The 16,037-nt window shown below is 32.3% G+C and overlaps 2 protein-coding genes and 1 pseudogene across 2 annotated transcripts; 2 read left to right on the top strand and 1 right to left on the bottom strand.

Annotated features, from left to right (window-relative positions):
- The first annotated feature begins 3,818 nt into the window (after nt 1-3,818).
- LOC116122661 (heavy metal-associated isoprenylated plant protein 23) lies at nt 3,819-4,927 on the top strand. The gene is made up of 2 exons (XM_031408491.1): nt 3,819-4,289; nt 4,477-4,927. The coding sequence occupies exons 1-2, from the start codon at nt 4,127-4,129 to the stop codon at nt 4,779-4,781; spliced, it is 468 nt and encodes a 155-aa protein (XP_031264351.1). The 5' UTR covers nt 3,819-4,126; the 3' UTR covers nt 4,782-4,927.
- A 3,381-nt stretch (nt 4,928-8,308) lies between these two features.
- Nucleotides 8,309-11,483, bottom strand: LOC116122663 (photosynthetic NDH subunit of lumenal location 4, chloroplastic). The gene is made up of 6 exons (XM_031408494.1): nt 11,195-11,483; nt 10,369-10,461; nt 10,044-10,104; nt 9,880-9,948; nt 9,393-9,517; nt 8,309-8,633 (listed from the first exon to the last, which is right to left on the bottom strand). Exons 2-5 carry the CDS (start codon nt 10,387-10,389, stop codon nt 9,438-9,440), a joined length of 231 nt encoding a protein of 76 aa, XP_031264354.1. The 5' UTR covers nt 10,390-10,461; nt 11,195-11,483; the 3' UTR covers nt 8,309-8,633; nt 9,393-9,437.
- A 1,878-nt stretch (nt 11,484-13,361) lies between these two features.
- Nucleotides 13,362-15,212, top strand: LOC116122612 (annotated as a pseudogene).
- Nucleotides 15,213-16,037: the final 825 nt, after the last annotated feature.

The raw sequence follows: 16,037 nt of genomic DNA, 5'->3' as shown, positions 1-16,037 counted from the left end.
GCCTATGTGCTATATTAAGGAATGGTTCTCTTGATGGACTCTTTTTTGTTGTTTTGATAAATATTAGTACATATGGATCTAATATAGAAAACAAATACGGTACTGATAAATAAGCTTGTACCTTCGATACTTTCTTGTTCAAGCACTTTAATTTATTAGATTTTATGTACTGTCCATTTTTGTCACTGCACGTGTTCTTGTTGATTTTTGACCTACTTTTTCTTTCACTTTTTCTCATCAAATTTTTAATCATGGTGGGGATTTAGGAAGGTTTTGGATTTGCATGAGATGGAGACACAGCACTTTCAAAAGCATAAATTTATACAATTATTAAAAAAAAAAAAACATGGAGACCTATCTACTTTTCAGCTTGTATCTTTCGTGGATGGTCGGTTTATTTATTTAATTTTAAACATGGATCTTGCTTTACCTGTAAAAGGTAGCCAGCGGTAACCAAGGGGGTTGTAAATGGTTCAACCTATAGTCCCAGATTCGATTCTTTATTGGACACAAAGGTAATATAATTGCTCATGAGTTACCTAGGAGGCCACGGCAGTGGGTGTAAAACTCCTGTCATACAATTATTAAATCAAAATCAAAATTTTAACAGTCTAGATTTAACTGAGTGGATTTTTTTTTTTTTTTTTTTGGGTAAGTTAGCACGATTTGTTTCTAGAAAACCTCTGGGGAGACTAGTGCAACAACTCATTGTTATAATTCCCTATTTAAATCTTGAGAGTTAGGAGGATTCAAACTTAAGATTATATGTCTTAATTATACATCTTAACTATTCATCTTAACGTTCGTTTTACCATTTGAACTATCCAATGTGGTTTTTACCCAAAACACAAGAAGTAAATTTTGAGAGAGTTAGTCTATTAATCTAGACTCTTAGTCGTTAACGAAAACTGATAGAAATTGACTCTTATAATGTGGCCGCCTCCTAAAGAAAACAAAACCTTAATAAATATATAAGATGGCTGGGTTGTAGTACAAAACTTTCCATCGCTTTCTTTTCCATTAAGTTTCTAAACACTCTCTTTTTCTGCTTTTGAATTAACAATTATGTACCCACAGAAGCTGAAACCTGTACTTATATTTAATTAAATACAAAAATAATTTCTGGCCTCTTCCTTTTGGCTTTGTCCAAAAGAGTTAAAGGACTTGGTAATGGTGACAAGAAGCTTCTCAAAGTAATGTACTTTAATTTTAGGTTAAAGATGCAAGATGTTGCCTTCCCCAGATGATATTTGTAGGACGTTCTGATATATTTTATGTGCATGTAAACAAAACCTTATTATTATTTTGTAAGCTAGAATTATAAGATATTTTACATGTGAAAAAATTAGTTTATTTTAAAGCCAACTTTATAAAAATGTGTCGTGTTATGGGCAATAATTGAATGGAAAATCTAAGGGCTTCAATCATAAATTTGGTGGTAATATTAAATGTACTTGGTGCTCGCTGGTAGGAGGCTAATCAAAGACAACTACATGACAATATATTTTATTATTTTTTATTCAATTATAAATAAATAATTAGTTAATTAATGCTCCTCTTTTACCTAATTTATAATTTACTATATTAAAATTTAAGACTTAAGTAGTCCTTGTGATGTTGCAAATTATTCAACGATTTGACAGATTTTATTTATTCAATTATTATTTTATTTATCTCATAATTTTGAGTTTAAAAAAAAAAAAAGAAAAATGTTTTATTAAAGTGTGTAATAATATTTTTTTTCTCTTTTATCATATACACCAGTTTTTTTTTTTAAAATATCTTTTTATAAATGAAAAATAGATAATAAACGGCTCATCTAATTGTGACCGGACGGATAACTTGTATTTAAAAACACAAAACTATTGGTTGTTGGGATCACATAATTCTTACAAATTAAATTTTGAGAACAATTTACTTATAACAATAATTTATTTATTAATAATTACTATTTATTATTATTATTTTTATGTTTATACTTTAAAGGAAAGAGAGGGCTAAGATCATGGCAAGAACTAGGAACCTTCCATCTCTTAAATTAAGAAAAAAATTATTATTTTAACATTAAAATAAATTATAATAATTAAAATAATCTACCAACTTTGTTCCAGCTGTACTTCCAGTGGATTTTCATGAAACCAAGTGGCCAAAATTATCTCAACATAACCACTTTTGTCAATGAGGACCTTATTGAGATTATTGAAAGATTTTTCTATATATAAACTTTTCTTCTAATCCAAACTAAGAGATATGTTAAAACATTAAGTTGGTAAAATAAAACATAATTTAATATTTTAAGAAAATTATCGAACATGAAATGTCTCGTAGTATAAATTTTGTATATAAACTAACGAAAAATATAAAATAAACGAAAGAATGCACAAGTTTTAACATTCGTTGTCAAATGTTTAACGTACAAATTAACAACTAATCCCGACTTTAGTTTTTGATATACGGATTTAATAACTAATTCCGATTTTAAATTTTACATTTTTGTAAAGCTAGCATAAAATTTTATTGGTTTGGTCTTTGAATTTAAAATAATAGGCTCCTGAGTTGACTAAAAGAAGAATCAATGGACAGCCCCAGAATAAGAGGGAGCCAGCCCCAGCCAGCTCCTGATTGATGATCAGGCTCTCCTTTTTCAATCTCCACCGTCTGATACTTTTCCATTTCTGCTATGATTTTTTGTTTTCATTCAAACGTGTGAAGCTGTTCATACTGATCTTGCCAGCTACTTTCTATACTGTCGACATTCTAATTATTATTAATTTAATTTTTATAATAATTATTATTTTGATTTCATACTTAATAATTAATTTAATTTAGTGGGGTCTTCCTTTTTTTTTTTCTTTTTTCTTTTCTGCCTTTGAGGAGCATGTCCCTTTCCATAAAACAGCTTTCAAATATTTATTTTATTTTATTTTACATTTGATTTGCCACAGGGCTCAGATTTTTTCTTAATTCAAGGGGGTTTTTGCATTTAAATCCTTTTTACTTTCATATTTCTTTTAATTGGTGCTCTTATCATGTATATTTAGACTTAAAAAAAATAAAAAATAAAAATTAATGATTTAGACGATAAGTAACGTTATTTATCTTTAAGACTTTATACTAATAACGAAATGAAAAATACTATCCTTACAAAGACAATATAAAGAGAGCTACAAAGTGACATCAGCAAGAAGGAAAAAACAAAGAAAAAACGGAAAAAGAGGGAGAGAGAGAGAGAGAGAGAGAGAAATCATGAAGATGAAGGGTGGAAATTGTCTTTGTATGCTTTCTTTGTTTTTGTCTTTGTAAAAGTAGTATTGCTCTAACGAAATAATTCTATTAATACATAACATATAAACATAAGTATTGATGATTTTACAAGGATATATATATCCTCAAACCTTCTTAATAAACCTGAATTGAGGTGTCTGGACCAGTTTATACGCACCTCAACTAATCTTTGAAGTCTATTAAACGATAAGTTACAAATGTGGTAGTTAATAGGTGGCCACTTAAGACTTCTGGGTAACTCACCCTGATGACTAAAAGTCTCGTCATTCGACCACAGGGCTAGTGGTTAAACTCTGTAATTTTTGGGAAGTCAATTTTTTCCTCTTTACTACTTAATCCTTAAGCATACATTAAGAACCCAAATCATGTAATTTAATTACTTAATATCTAATTAAATCTCATTAAAAAAAAAAAAAAAAAATCCTGTCTGCTAAAGCTTTTGTTTACTGTTTCTTCATGGGGCCACCATCCTTTTTCCTCTCGGTTTGAAACTATCCAAGAGCCTATTTAAGAAACCTCCCAGAGTTAAACAAAGAAGGATTATGAGAGCTAGCCTTCAAAGCCTAAACCTTTTCCTTTCTTTCTTTCTTACTTTTGTTTCAAGGCAAGCTACCCAAGTAAAGAATCCATTTCAAGTTCCTTGCAGCTTCCGAACTCTAGCTCACTATTCCTTTTTTTTATTTATTATTTCTGCTATAAATTCTGCATCTTTCTGGTCTTTTTCTGTGGAAAGTTTTCTGGGTTGTTGTTGGTTTTTGTCAAGTTTCTAAAACTTGTGTCGGCTTAAAGGTTTGAGAGAGGAGAAATAATCCTGAAGCTTTGAAAATTGAAGTAAGAAAAAATGGGAGTTGGAGGGACCTTGGAGTATTTGTCTGATTTGATGGGAAGTGGTGGCCATAACCACAAGAAGAGGAAGAAACAATTGCAAACTGTTGATCTCAAAGTCAGAATGGACTGTGATGGCTGTGAACTCAAGGTCAAGAATGCACTGTCTTCATTAAGTGGTAAGCATTTTTTGCTTATTCTGTCTTTCTTGACTTCAGAATCAATTACCTGACGTTTTCTGCCACTTCGGCTCCCTGGAGACCTTCAGAAAGACAAACACATTCCAGTTTCACAACAACACGCGCACTGTTTAGTTTATGATTTTTTTTTCCAGGAAAATGTGTTGAAATTGTGATGTTTTTGCAGGAGTGAAGTCTGTGGAGATAAACAGGAAGCAACAGAAGGTGAGTGTGACAGGATATGTGGAGGCAAACAAGGTGTTGAAGAAGGCAAAATCAACAGGGAAAAAGGCAGAGATATGGCCATATGTACCATACAATTTGGTCGCTCAGCCATACGTTGCTTCAGCTTATGACAAGAAAGCTCCTCCTGGTTATGTCAGGAAGGTTGAAAATCCTGGAACAAATGCCACTGCCACAACTTATGGCTATGCAGATCCTTACATCACCATGTTCAGTGATGACAATCCTAATGCTTGCTCTATCATGTAGATTGTAAAACTCCATTTCAGGGTTCTAGGATTTTGATTTTGATTTTCATCTTTATCTTCTTAAGTTTTGTTTGTAATTTTGTTGTTATAATATTAAAGATGATGAGAAAATTAACTAATTAGTTTATTAATCACTGTTTTGCTCTATTCTGTTCTGTTTTGTTTATTGGATAATTTCTTTCGACCCCCTATAGTTTTATGAGCTATTTCTGCTTGATATGTTTCAGAAATAGTCAGGAAACCCCCTTTCTTTAGTTTCCAATGTCAATGAAAACCCTAATTTTACTTGGGAAAAAAATTGTCTTTTTACATGTTTGCACTTCACTGTAATGGATTCTGCTAACAAAGATCGACGGGAGGAGGCTCCTTAACTATTTCTGAAACATATTGGGGGTTCAGTGCATCACCAAATAATATGACTGTTAACAAAATTTATAAAGAAAACAATCAATTAAGTCCGCATAAATTTAGTTATTCCTTTGGCCTCCTCAGTTTTTGAACTTAACCTTTGGACTCCATAGATCTTAACTTCCTAATTTTCTTTGCCCCATTCATTCATCCAACATTACATTTTTGGCTCCTAAAATAATTTAGTGGCTCCACCCCTGATCGGTTCAATGGTAATACCCAAACCCATTACTAAAATCAATAGATTTTGACAGCCGACGATATCCAAATGACAATATCTTAATAACATGATCACCACTTGGTGGTTTGATGATAAAACAGTAAAAGAAGATCTAAGTTTACATGGTCTTCTGAGTTCGAGTCCCTACGACCCCTAATAGGGGGTGACCACTGGAGCTTATATCCAGCCAATAGTTTTAAGATCCGAGAAATTAATTGAGGTGTATGCAAGTTGACCCGAGCACCCTTGGTCATAAAAAAAAAAATATCTTAATAACATACGCCGCCAATTGATCAAATCTACGATTTTATTCAAACCTTATGCAGTGGTTATGGTGGGGCTAGAGTAGCTCAATTAGTTGTTGAGAAGTCCTTGTGCATGATGCTATAATTTTATCCTTCTTTCAAGTCTCTCTCTCTCGTGAGCTTTGTTTGGCCACAGCTAGCTCTATAATTGAACCCAAAATAGAATGAGAAAGTGCAAGCTGGCTAACATTTAGGCTGATCTATGGCATGAAAGATTCTGCTATTTCTAGCTATATGTTATAGCTTCTTTATAAAAAGTGCTCACATTGTAGGGTAAAACCCCAGCTGTGATTTCACAGCTTCTGCATTGTATAACCTGTTTTTCATCAGAAATCCTTTTTTTACCAAAAGGAAATTTCCATTTTGCCCTTGCGGCTTCACACACCGTCATCTTTTAGACGGTGGGTGTGTTGAGATCAATGCATACGCTTGAGATTTACTTATCTATTTTACTACGTATCGAGATCGATAAGTCGTTGGGAGTGTTTGATATTTTTCGATCTATCATGTGGTCGATTAAATTAACCGATACCGAAGTCAACTTATCATAATCAAATCAAGACAAATAGTTGGATTAGAAAAATGTTTTAACTATTCAAATAAAAAGTGGATTCCCCAAAAGAAAAATAAAATGACACCAACGTTCAAATGATGAATTCAAACACATTTGGTTCCTAAAAGAGAAAAGAAAAGAAAAGAAAATTCCCAAGAAAAGCAAATCTTTCTTTATTTCTCTTTTCTTCAACAGAAGCAAACAAGGCAGAGAGAATCTAGCTTTCAACTTTTTTTCAACTTTTGCTGCTGAAAATGGAAACCTTTTTGGGATCCCAAGGATGCGTAAAGCCATTGTCATTTTGTATTTACAGTGGATTCATGTATTGTGCACTTCCTGGAGTTTCAAACTTTCAATATGCATGTCCACTGTAAATCCACTTGCAATAATTAGAAAAAAGAAAAAAAAAATGAATGAATGAATTTAATTATGCTTTCGTGACTAGGGTGTTTAGGCCAACTTATACGTATTTTGACCAATCCTTTGGGACCTTAAAGTTAACGATCGAGTAAAGTATACCTTTTAATGGCCACAATCGAGATGATTCGAATTCATGACCTTTTGAGTAATACACTCAAGAATTCTTGTTCATCCACTCGACCATCTAAGGGTGGTACAAGTGTTCTTATATTAACAATGAGTAGAAATAGGAAAGATTTGATCGTTAAAAAAAAAAAATAAGATAAAATATTTCAATAGTGCACTATTACTGTGAATGTTAGGTAAATTTCTGATTTATATATTCTTTAAAAAAAAAAAATCTATATAAATGGAAAAGAACAATAAAATGAGATTAGGTAAAATTTGGTAGAATGAAAAGCTTGATAGCTACTCTCCTCTAGTGGAAGATGAGGTTGCAGGATCAAAGTAAAAAATGAATAAAATTCAAAACAAATCTACTCAGATGGCGTTTATAGTTAAATATTTCCATTACTTTTCTAAACTTGCACATGTATTGAATGCCTGAATTTGAAAAGTTTAACATCAACATTAATGCGAATCAAGGGAACTGTCGATTGTGCATGACTTTAACCCACAGTCTCATATTCGATTTCTCATTGGACGGTAAAGGTAGTATCTTTACTCATGATTTACCTAAGAGACCACGAAAAAATAAAAAAGACAGCCCTGATTTTGCTTTGTGAAGCCAAATTAAAAAACTTAAGTTTTCACCGAACCCTATAATATTTGGAAAATGAGAAACAATGACCTTTTATGTGCTCATAAGTGGATACGAACCCTAGACTTTATGAGAACAAACCACAGGCTTAACTGTTTAACTAACCCCTTATGGCTAATGTTGTAAGAAAAATGCTATCCTTACAAAGAGAGCTACAAAGTGACATCAGCAGGAAGGAAAAAACAAAGAAAAAACGGAAAAAGAGAGAGAAATCATGAAGATGAAGGGTGTAAATTATCTTTGTATGCCCTTTTTGTTTTTGTCTTTGTAAGACTAGTATTGCTCATGTTGTAAATATGGTGTTCGATACTCTGAAAAAAAGATCGATAATGTTACCGAATCGATATGATAGTTAAATCTTTCAACACGTTGAGTTTCTGACAAGATGTATGTGTTTAAGGGAAAAATATGGCCTATTATATGCAGAGTGGAAGGTGGAAACTGGAAGACATTAAAAACACTCACCTAAGCTTGCATGATCTTGAGGTTTATAATCAATCATCTGAGCAAGTCAGTTTCATTAATAAGATGAAGTAGAATGTAATGTTACTGATAAGCAGTATTTATGGCATCAGATATATGTCTTTTCAGGTTTGGGAGGTCCAGGTATCCAATCCAAATATCCAGCCTTCTTCATTATCTAATGTGGGACTCTTAGACCTCATATCTAGAAGGAGATCCATGAGGGAAGGCCTGCACCAAAACATTCTCTTTCGGATAATACTGAGTCCCGCCGCATTGAGTTTCTTAGAGTCTGGCTTTGATACCAATTTGTTACAGGTCGAGTTATTCAACCGAAATGACTAACCTATTATTGGATGTAATCCCCCTTCAATCATCAAATGTGCAACTCTTAGGTCTCAACACAGGTTAAGTTTGCATTATGTATATTTCCACTAAACAATTTCCAAAGGGTTCTGAATGAAACACTTGCAAACTTGCCATACAATTAAACTTATTAACATCCAAAATGGCTATATATATATATATATATATACTACATAGGTACAAAATTAATATTCTTCTGTAAATGAGTTGCTGCTCCAAACGAGCCCATGAGAGTTAAGCAGCTACCGGTACTTCTCATTCTAACGGTAGAGATGGTCATTGTTGTCCACAAGCCTCTGCCTCATGATTTGATCCATGCTCAGATAGAGTTGCATTTCCTTGCTCTTAAGAAAAAATTCCTGCAACAAGATTTGGTGTATCAAACGAGGGAAAGCATATCGACGTGTGTAATATCAAGTTATGTATTCAACATAAAGCAAGTCTACTATATTGCCTGGTGATTTTTGATCAAGTAGTCTATGCATGGGCGATATCATAGGCAAAATAACTACAAAAAATGATGAAAATTGTAACAAAAAAGGTCGGTAGGTAGATATAGTCGTCAAGAAACATATGCACCACACCAACAACATAACAACTTAAGAAGTGTATTAGAAATTCTGACTTCAGTTTACCGCTCATAATTGGAGCATGAAGTCTCCAGCAAAAAGTAAAATATGGATTGTCAAACTGGTTCCTCTGTCTAGCAAACGATGGAGAATGTTTACTTTCTAGGCACCGAAAATAGACTTGCTATTTGAAATCAACATTGAACTCAAACATATGATTCCTAAAGTTTCACTAAGACTCCTTAAACTGTCATTGAAAAAACCAAGACAAGTTACTCCATAATCAATCATTGTTTGACTCAAATCAAGACAATTGCTTCAGCAAGACTATGGACGTACTCTTGGCGACGGATGACAATGGCAATTTTGTGTCACTAGATAAATTTTCACAAGTAAAAAATTATTGCGGGTTCTTCAAATTTCATCAAAGACTACAAAACAAAAGGTGCGGATAAAGTTCTAAATACTGAAATACTAAGTTATCTAACTCGACTTTATCTAAAACTTAAGTGATATCATACTTGGGATGTTCAGCAGAGACTTGCTTACCTCAGTGAGCTTCCAATATATTTTAAAAACCAGTATTTACTGTCTTCACTTTCGATTCCCTGAGTAGATGCCGACAAAATTAATGTCATAAATGAGAGTTGCATTGGCCGGTATATTGCAGTCACCTACATAAACCATATCATGAATGTCAGTTTCCAAATAATTGTTGCAACAATGACGGATAGTTGTATTTCCTTGAACAAATGTAGTACTAATCTTATTAGTAGCCACACTATCTCTATATAGCCATAAGGAGTTTTCTGTAGACTACACATTATCCTCTAATCAATGTTTTAACTATCATCAAGTGTTCAAATTGGTTCATCTTTCACAAGTACATAGAATTGGACCAGTATCCCAAATGGGCAGCAAAAAAATTCTATTTTTTATTGATTGATGAAACATAAGTAAGGAAAGATCAAATTTTCAACTATAAGTTTGAATCTTGACGAGTCTAGAAATGACAATCAGTAATACATAACGTCACCTGAAAAGCATCCTGCAGGTTCTGGCCCATATGCTAACTCTGGCGGAATTTGAAGCTTACGTTTTCCACCTGAATGAAATTAGCAGTGTGAAAAATATGCAGGAAAGCCTGAAGCGATACACAAATACAAACTCAGAGACAATTTATTTTCTTCAATATCTTACCCACAAGCATTGGAGGTACTCCTTCCCCACCGAAAATTCCCTGATCCAAGCCCTTAATGACCTGGACACATATACATGTTAAGATTGAAATTGGGACAAAATGAGAACAGCCTAAACCCGCAAACACAACACTGCCAGGCTCTACATAATCACATTTATAGTAATGATTTTGCTTTACTGTTTTAAACACACTAAACTGATCCGATTTCAAATTGAAAAGCTTCGACACTTGTATAAACAGGGTGAAAAGGTGATAAGACACTGGAACGATTGACGTGTAGATTGGAGTTAATTAATTGTTGACTAACTGAGATAAAAAATTTACCTTGCCAACTCCAATGCGCATAGTAAGAGGTCTAGATCTTTTGTAGCTGCTGTCGAAGACTATTCCATCAGCAAACCTTGCCGTGTAGTGAACCTATACATTGAAATAAATACAACTCATGAAATCTCCATAACTCGTAGGAATTTTATTAATTTATCAGACAAGCTTCTGACAATTGACAGAAAACTGAATTCACCACAAATTGAAAGAAAAATGTAATTGCCAGGGCAAGGTCCCAGCTTGATGGAATCAAACAATGACAATCAATAGCAAAACCACATAAAATACCGTTTTTACACAGACTAAAGCAACCCATAGCCCAAAAAGACTTAACGAAAGAAAAAAACAAAATCACAAACTCACATTGATAAGCTCAGGATATTACTCATTATAACTTCAAACCTCACAAAGGAACCATTTTACACTAAAAACAAACATTATTAACCAAAACTAAACCAACCCAAAAAACACAAAGAAAAAAAAAAGCTGCAAACTAACATTGATAAGCTTACTCAAATAAGTTCAAACCTCATATAAAATACATTTTATACAAAACAAAACCAACCCAACCCAATAGCCCCAAAACACCCAAAAACAGACTCACATTAATAAGCTCAGGATATTACTCAGTACAAGTTCAAACCTCATAAAATACCACTTTTATACAAACTAAACAAATAACCAAAGCTAAACCAACCAAATTACCAAAAAAAACACAGAAAAAAAAAAACAGAACCTCATAAAGATACCATTTTATACAAACTAAATTAAACAAAACCAAACCATAGCCAAAAAAACACAGCAGAAAGAAAAGTTCACAAGTCACATTAATGAGTCAGAATATGGAGCCTCCTGGCCAGAGCCAACAGAGATGTCACAGTAACCAAGGCCAGAGCGACACAAGTTGAATTCACAAGGAGGGTCAGCCACAGTGGCGTAGTACTCAATCCTTGTGGCATCAGCATCAGAGGCGTCAAGGCCATGAAGGAGGAGGCCAAAAGGCCAATGCCCACATCAAGAACACACTTCTTGGGGCTGAAAGAGAGATTCTTTGGCTTTGAAATTTGTTGGATGAATGTGAAGAGGAAGAGCAGAGGTTGGTGAAGTTTTTGGAGGTGAAGTGAGGGAAGAGAGAGTGGTGGTGGCGGCCATTTGGTTTGAGCTTTGAGGTGAAGAGGAGTGGCTTTGGGTAACGGTTTGAAGTGAAGGAGAGCTCATGGCTTTCTGGAAAAATGGATAGTGAAGTGGGACTGCTTTAGAGGAAGATTTTGAACCGTAGGATGTGGATAAGAGATTTATTAATCTTGACTATAAAAAATATTATTGAACCGAAATTCTCAATCAATATTATTCTTTTTAACAAGATTTAGATTCAAAGTTTTTATTAATATAATTTTTTCATCTCAATAAGATCGATAATATAAATAATTTTTTTTATGCATGTGTTAATGATATGACCCATAATATTTTATGAAGTGTAACGACTTTTTCCTACCCAAATAATGGTTTAATAACATTTACCACTTATAGCTTTTAAAATAATATTTTACTACTCAAATTTATATCGACAGTGAACAGAACAGAAGCAAACTCAGTCCAGACTGTTGAGGTTTTTAAAGAGGGAGACCAATGGATCTTGGTGGTGAAATGCTGAATTTGGGTGGATGGAATTGATTGTAATTGACTTGGGAAGACGGTTGCGTAAACCCTAATCATTAATTATGCGATTGAGGATCGGTGAGAAGGGTTTAGGGGTTTGGTGAGTGATGATCAAGAAAGAGAATGGTGGTGGTGAGGGGTCGTTTGATACTAGAACGAAAAACGAATACAAATTAGGGTAGTAAAATGATATTTTAAAAATTGTAGGTGGGAAAGTGTCATTAAGCATTATTTTGGTGGGAAAAAGTCGTTTACTCTTTTATTGAATAACAAAATTCTCCATATTTTTCTATCATAAGTTTTAAATTTTAATAAAAATGGCAAAAGAAAATAATTCATTAATTTATGATAATAGAGATATACAATAACTACTATTGATCAACGAACAATAACTGTGGTGTCTGATTGTAAAAGAGCAAAAGAGAATCTAAATTTACATAGTTTCTGAGTTTGAGTCTTGTATCCCTAATAGGAGTGACGCTAAGAATCTTATTCAACTAGTAGTTTTAGGGTCACATGATTAGTTAAGTACGAGTAACTAGTGATCCGGACACTTGTAAAAAAAAAAAAAAAAAAAAGTTCTTTCAAAACCCTCACGAGAATTTTATTTATAATTACTTATTATGTAGTACAATTATTTATTTATTATAAATACAGTATTTAAAGGGGAATAATAATACACAAACCTCTTCCATTGAATGTTTGATATATGATAATTAGTCTTGGTAAGGTAAGATAATAATGTAATTAATTTTAAAGAGTATTAATTTAATTTCATCTACTATTAATTATACACCATTTTCAAAAGAATCAAAACCAACTTTTCCACTCTTTAGGTGAGATTTTAACCATTACTCTATGACTCTTTCTTTACTTTTTTTTTTTTTTTTTTTTTTCTTTGAAATACTTGTTTTGAATTTGAACATGAAAATTGAAAATATATAACCAAAAAAAAAATATAATAATCACTAATTAGAGTAAAATAGTCTTTTCTTATATGAACGTTATATCTCTTAAATTTCCGATAATATTCTACTAACACAATTAACGGTTTATTAACGAAAAAAATACTAAAAAAACAAAGTTTAGACTAATATTTCCTCCTTTAACATTTATAAACAAAAAATATACATATATATACATGTATATCAAGTTTTAATAATGGTAATATCTATTGCATATATTAAGAAAAAAATCAAGTATAAACTCTTAAATAATTATTGCACGTAATTAAATCCTTGTAACTCTCCTTCATTCTCCATGATATAAATATATATATAATCTTTACTCTTTAATTAATTAATTAATTATTGATTGAAATTATTTTGAGAAGAATGGGTCGTGTAAAATTACAAATAACAAGAATAGAAAACACCACAAATCGGCAAGTACCTTCTCCAAACGAAGAAATGGACTCATCAAGAAAGCCTATGAACTCTCTGTTCTCTGCGATATTGATATCGCTCTTATTAGTTCTCTCCCTCTGGTCGCTCAGTCTCTTTCCAGCAACGAAGGTCTTTTTTTTCTTTCTTTTTTTTTATTTAATTAATTTGATGCATGCATTTTCATCCTCTTTATTTTTTGTTTTAGGATCGAAGACGTGCTACTCGTTAATAATTTGTCGAATCAAGCAACAGGATCGTAAGTTTTTTTTTTTTTTCAATTTTCATGTATATATTTTCTCCGATATCAATTGAGAACGACGATACTGACATGGATAATTCTTCTATTTTGTGAGTGTTATTCAAAATAGAGAGGTATAAATTTCTCGAGATTTATATTTTACGACTTGATCAACAGCAGAAACAGATATATAACATACTGATTTTGATTCTTTTATGAAAATATTGCAGTTATGCTTAGCACCATAAAAAAAATCCAGGCAGAAGATGATCAGACTGATCTTCAAATTTATAGTATTTTAATTTCTATTATAATATTCTCTCTAATTACCATTTTTATATATAATTGGCATATTAATTGACTTCAATGTTTTCATACAGGCCTGAGGGTGTTAACAAAAATTGAGGTAATTGAAGCACATAATCTATTATTATTATTTTCGAATAAAAATTCTTAGATGTAGACGTATTATTTTTTATACGAAATTTCGGTGAAAAATTGATGTAGATTTTAAAAAATTCAGAGGTCGCGAAAGAGAATGACTAATAATTAGTGTTAAATTTATTTAGGGACTCCGACAAGAAATCATAAATTTGCATCAACAACTTCAGATATCTGTGAAGCAATTAAGGTTAGAGAGCAAGAATTATTAATTAACAAAATTAGAAATTAATCAAACAAATTATTATTATTATTATCAATATTAATTAATTAATTAACTTATTTATTTTGCATAATTCATAGGAAATATGAACCTGATCTGCAAAAATTGTCAACAATGGTGGAAGTTGAATCCTGTGAGAACAATTTACTAGAGACCTTGGCATGTATCACACAAAGAAAGGTTAATTATTTCAACCTCTTTTTCGCATTAAATTTTTATTCAACGATCGCGAATTGATCGTTTTTTTATTTTTTGTTCTCAGAAACAGCTTTCGGATTATCATGTATCATCGTACAATCTGTTCAATATGCCGATGTATAATGACGCCCAAGGTGGGGTGTCAAATTCTTTAGAAGAAGAGGTTATTAATTGGTTGCCTAATGAAATCAATGGGCAAAACCCTAGCCAAATTCGTGCAGGATCTGAACCATCCACAAGTATTAATCCTATGAGGTAATTAATTAATTAAATAAATATTTAAGCACCTACTTAATTAGTTTAATTATATAGAAATTTATTAATTAATCCTTAATTGCAGCTTGGAAGGATTCAACATCAGCAATTTAAGTAATAATAATAGTGATGAAAGTCTTTCTCCATGGCATCAATACACTGCAACTGAGCTCCTCACTGCCTTCCTGAACCCTAACTCATTTCTACAACTTAAGGTAAATAATTTTTTTTAGAATCCGAACACTCATTTACCCACTTTGGTAAATAATAAAATATACTGAAATTTTATCTGTTAGCATTGTTTGACACCAATTACGGTTTGTCATTGTAGGATAATGATGTTGAAGGTCAAGACATGACGGCAATGATGTCACAACAGCAAGTTGATGCTACTTCAAACTGCCCTCAAGTGATATCGAGAGCGATCGATGAAGGTTCGAATTAATTAATTAACCGTAAGATCAAATAATGAAATTATATCTAGAAATTGTTAAGAACTTCTCTTAATTTATTTATTTTGGATTTTAAGGTTTATGATTCTTCGGCACATTAATTACCAAGTAAATTTTCAAGGTCATCCAAGTTTACTTCTATATCCCAATTTAGGTCACCCAAATCGCAGGGGTCATTAAGTAGATTTCCTGTTGTGCTCAATGCTCGATCTCCTTTCTCAGCCTGAAAAAAAAAAAAAAAAAAAAAAAAAAATTGTTTGATTAAGTTTCTTTGTTAAATCTTACCCGCCGGTTTCAGAAACTAACGAAGTTACACTTTCCTTTTCTAAATTTAACGTTGGACTTTGAAAATTGAAGATGACATTGTTAGTTTTCGAAACCAAGTGGATGAGATGCAAAACAATGTCACCATCTCGGTCTCAGAAACTAACATTATTGTCACGTTAAAGTTAATAGAGTAAGAAGTGACGACGTTAGTTAGTTTCTAAAACCAAGGGGTGACATTGTCTTTCGTAAATTGATAAAGGGTAACGTTGTAATTTACCCTTTTCCAAGTAAACCATGCATGCATAATGTATCTCACCTCATTAGGAAGATTGTTCAGTTGATCAAGACCTGCATCACAATTGCCATTATTGATGTTGTTGCTGATAATCTTGTTATTTTCAACGGCACTGATTGCGGTAGTACTGGTACCAATAAAGTAAGGTACTTCAAGACTATTGTTGATGATACCAGTAGTATTCACAGCATCGGTAACATTATCGGTGAAATAGGGCCCATAATCGTTGTTGTTGTTATTGGCAGTAGCAATAGTG

The sequence above is a fragment of the Pistacia vera genome, unplaced genomic scaffold, assembly GCF_008641045.1.
Source record: "Pistacia vera cultivar Batoury unplaced genomic scaffold, PisVer_v2 Contig136, whole genome shotgun sequence".
NCBI classification, from domain to species: domain Eukaryota; kingdom Viridiplantae; phylum Streptophyta; class Magnoliopsida; order Sapindales; family Anacardiaceae; genus Pistacia; species Pistacia vera.
The sequence above is the reverse complement of the archived record's forward strand: the minus strand, read 5'-3'. Positions and strand labels throughout refer to the sequence as shown.

Bases quoted from the DNA above. Each gene is read 5' to 3' on its own strand.
- LOC116122661 (XM_031408491.1), top strand. From the start codon at position 4,127: ATGGGAGTTGGAGGGACCTTGGAGTATTTGTCTGATTTGATGGGAAGT. The intron at 4,290-4,476 runs GTAAGCATTTTT...ATGTTTTTGCAG, and splicing joins TGCACTGTCTTCATTAAGTG to GAGTGAAGTCTGTGGAGATA.
- LOC116122663 (XM_031408494.1), bottom strand. From the start codon at position 10,389: ATGCGCATTGGAGTTGGCAAG. The intron at 9,949-10,043 runs GTAAGATATTGA...AATTTCATTCAG, and splicing joins AGTACCTCCAATGCTTGTGG to GTGGAAAACGTAAGCTTCAA. The intron at 9,518-9,879 runs GTGACGTTATGT...TGGTTTATGTAG, and splicing joins ACCTGCAGGATGCTTTTCAG to GTGACTGCAATATACCGGCC.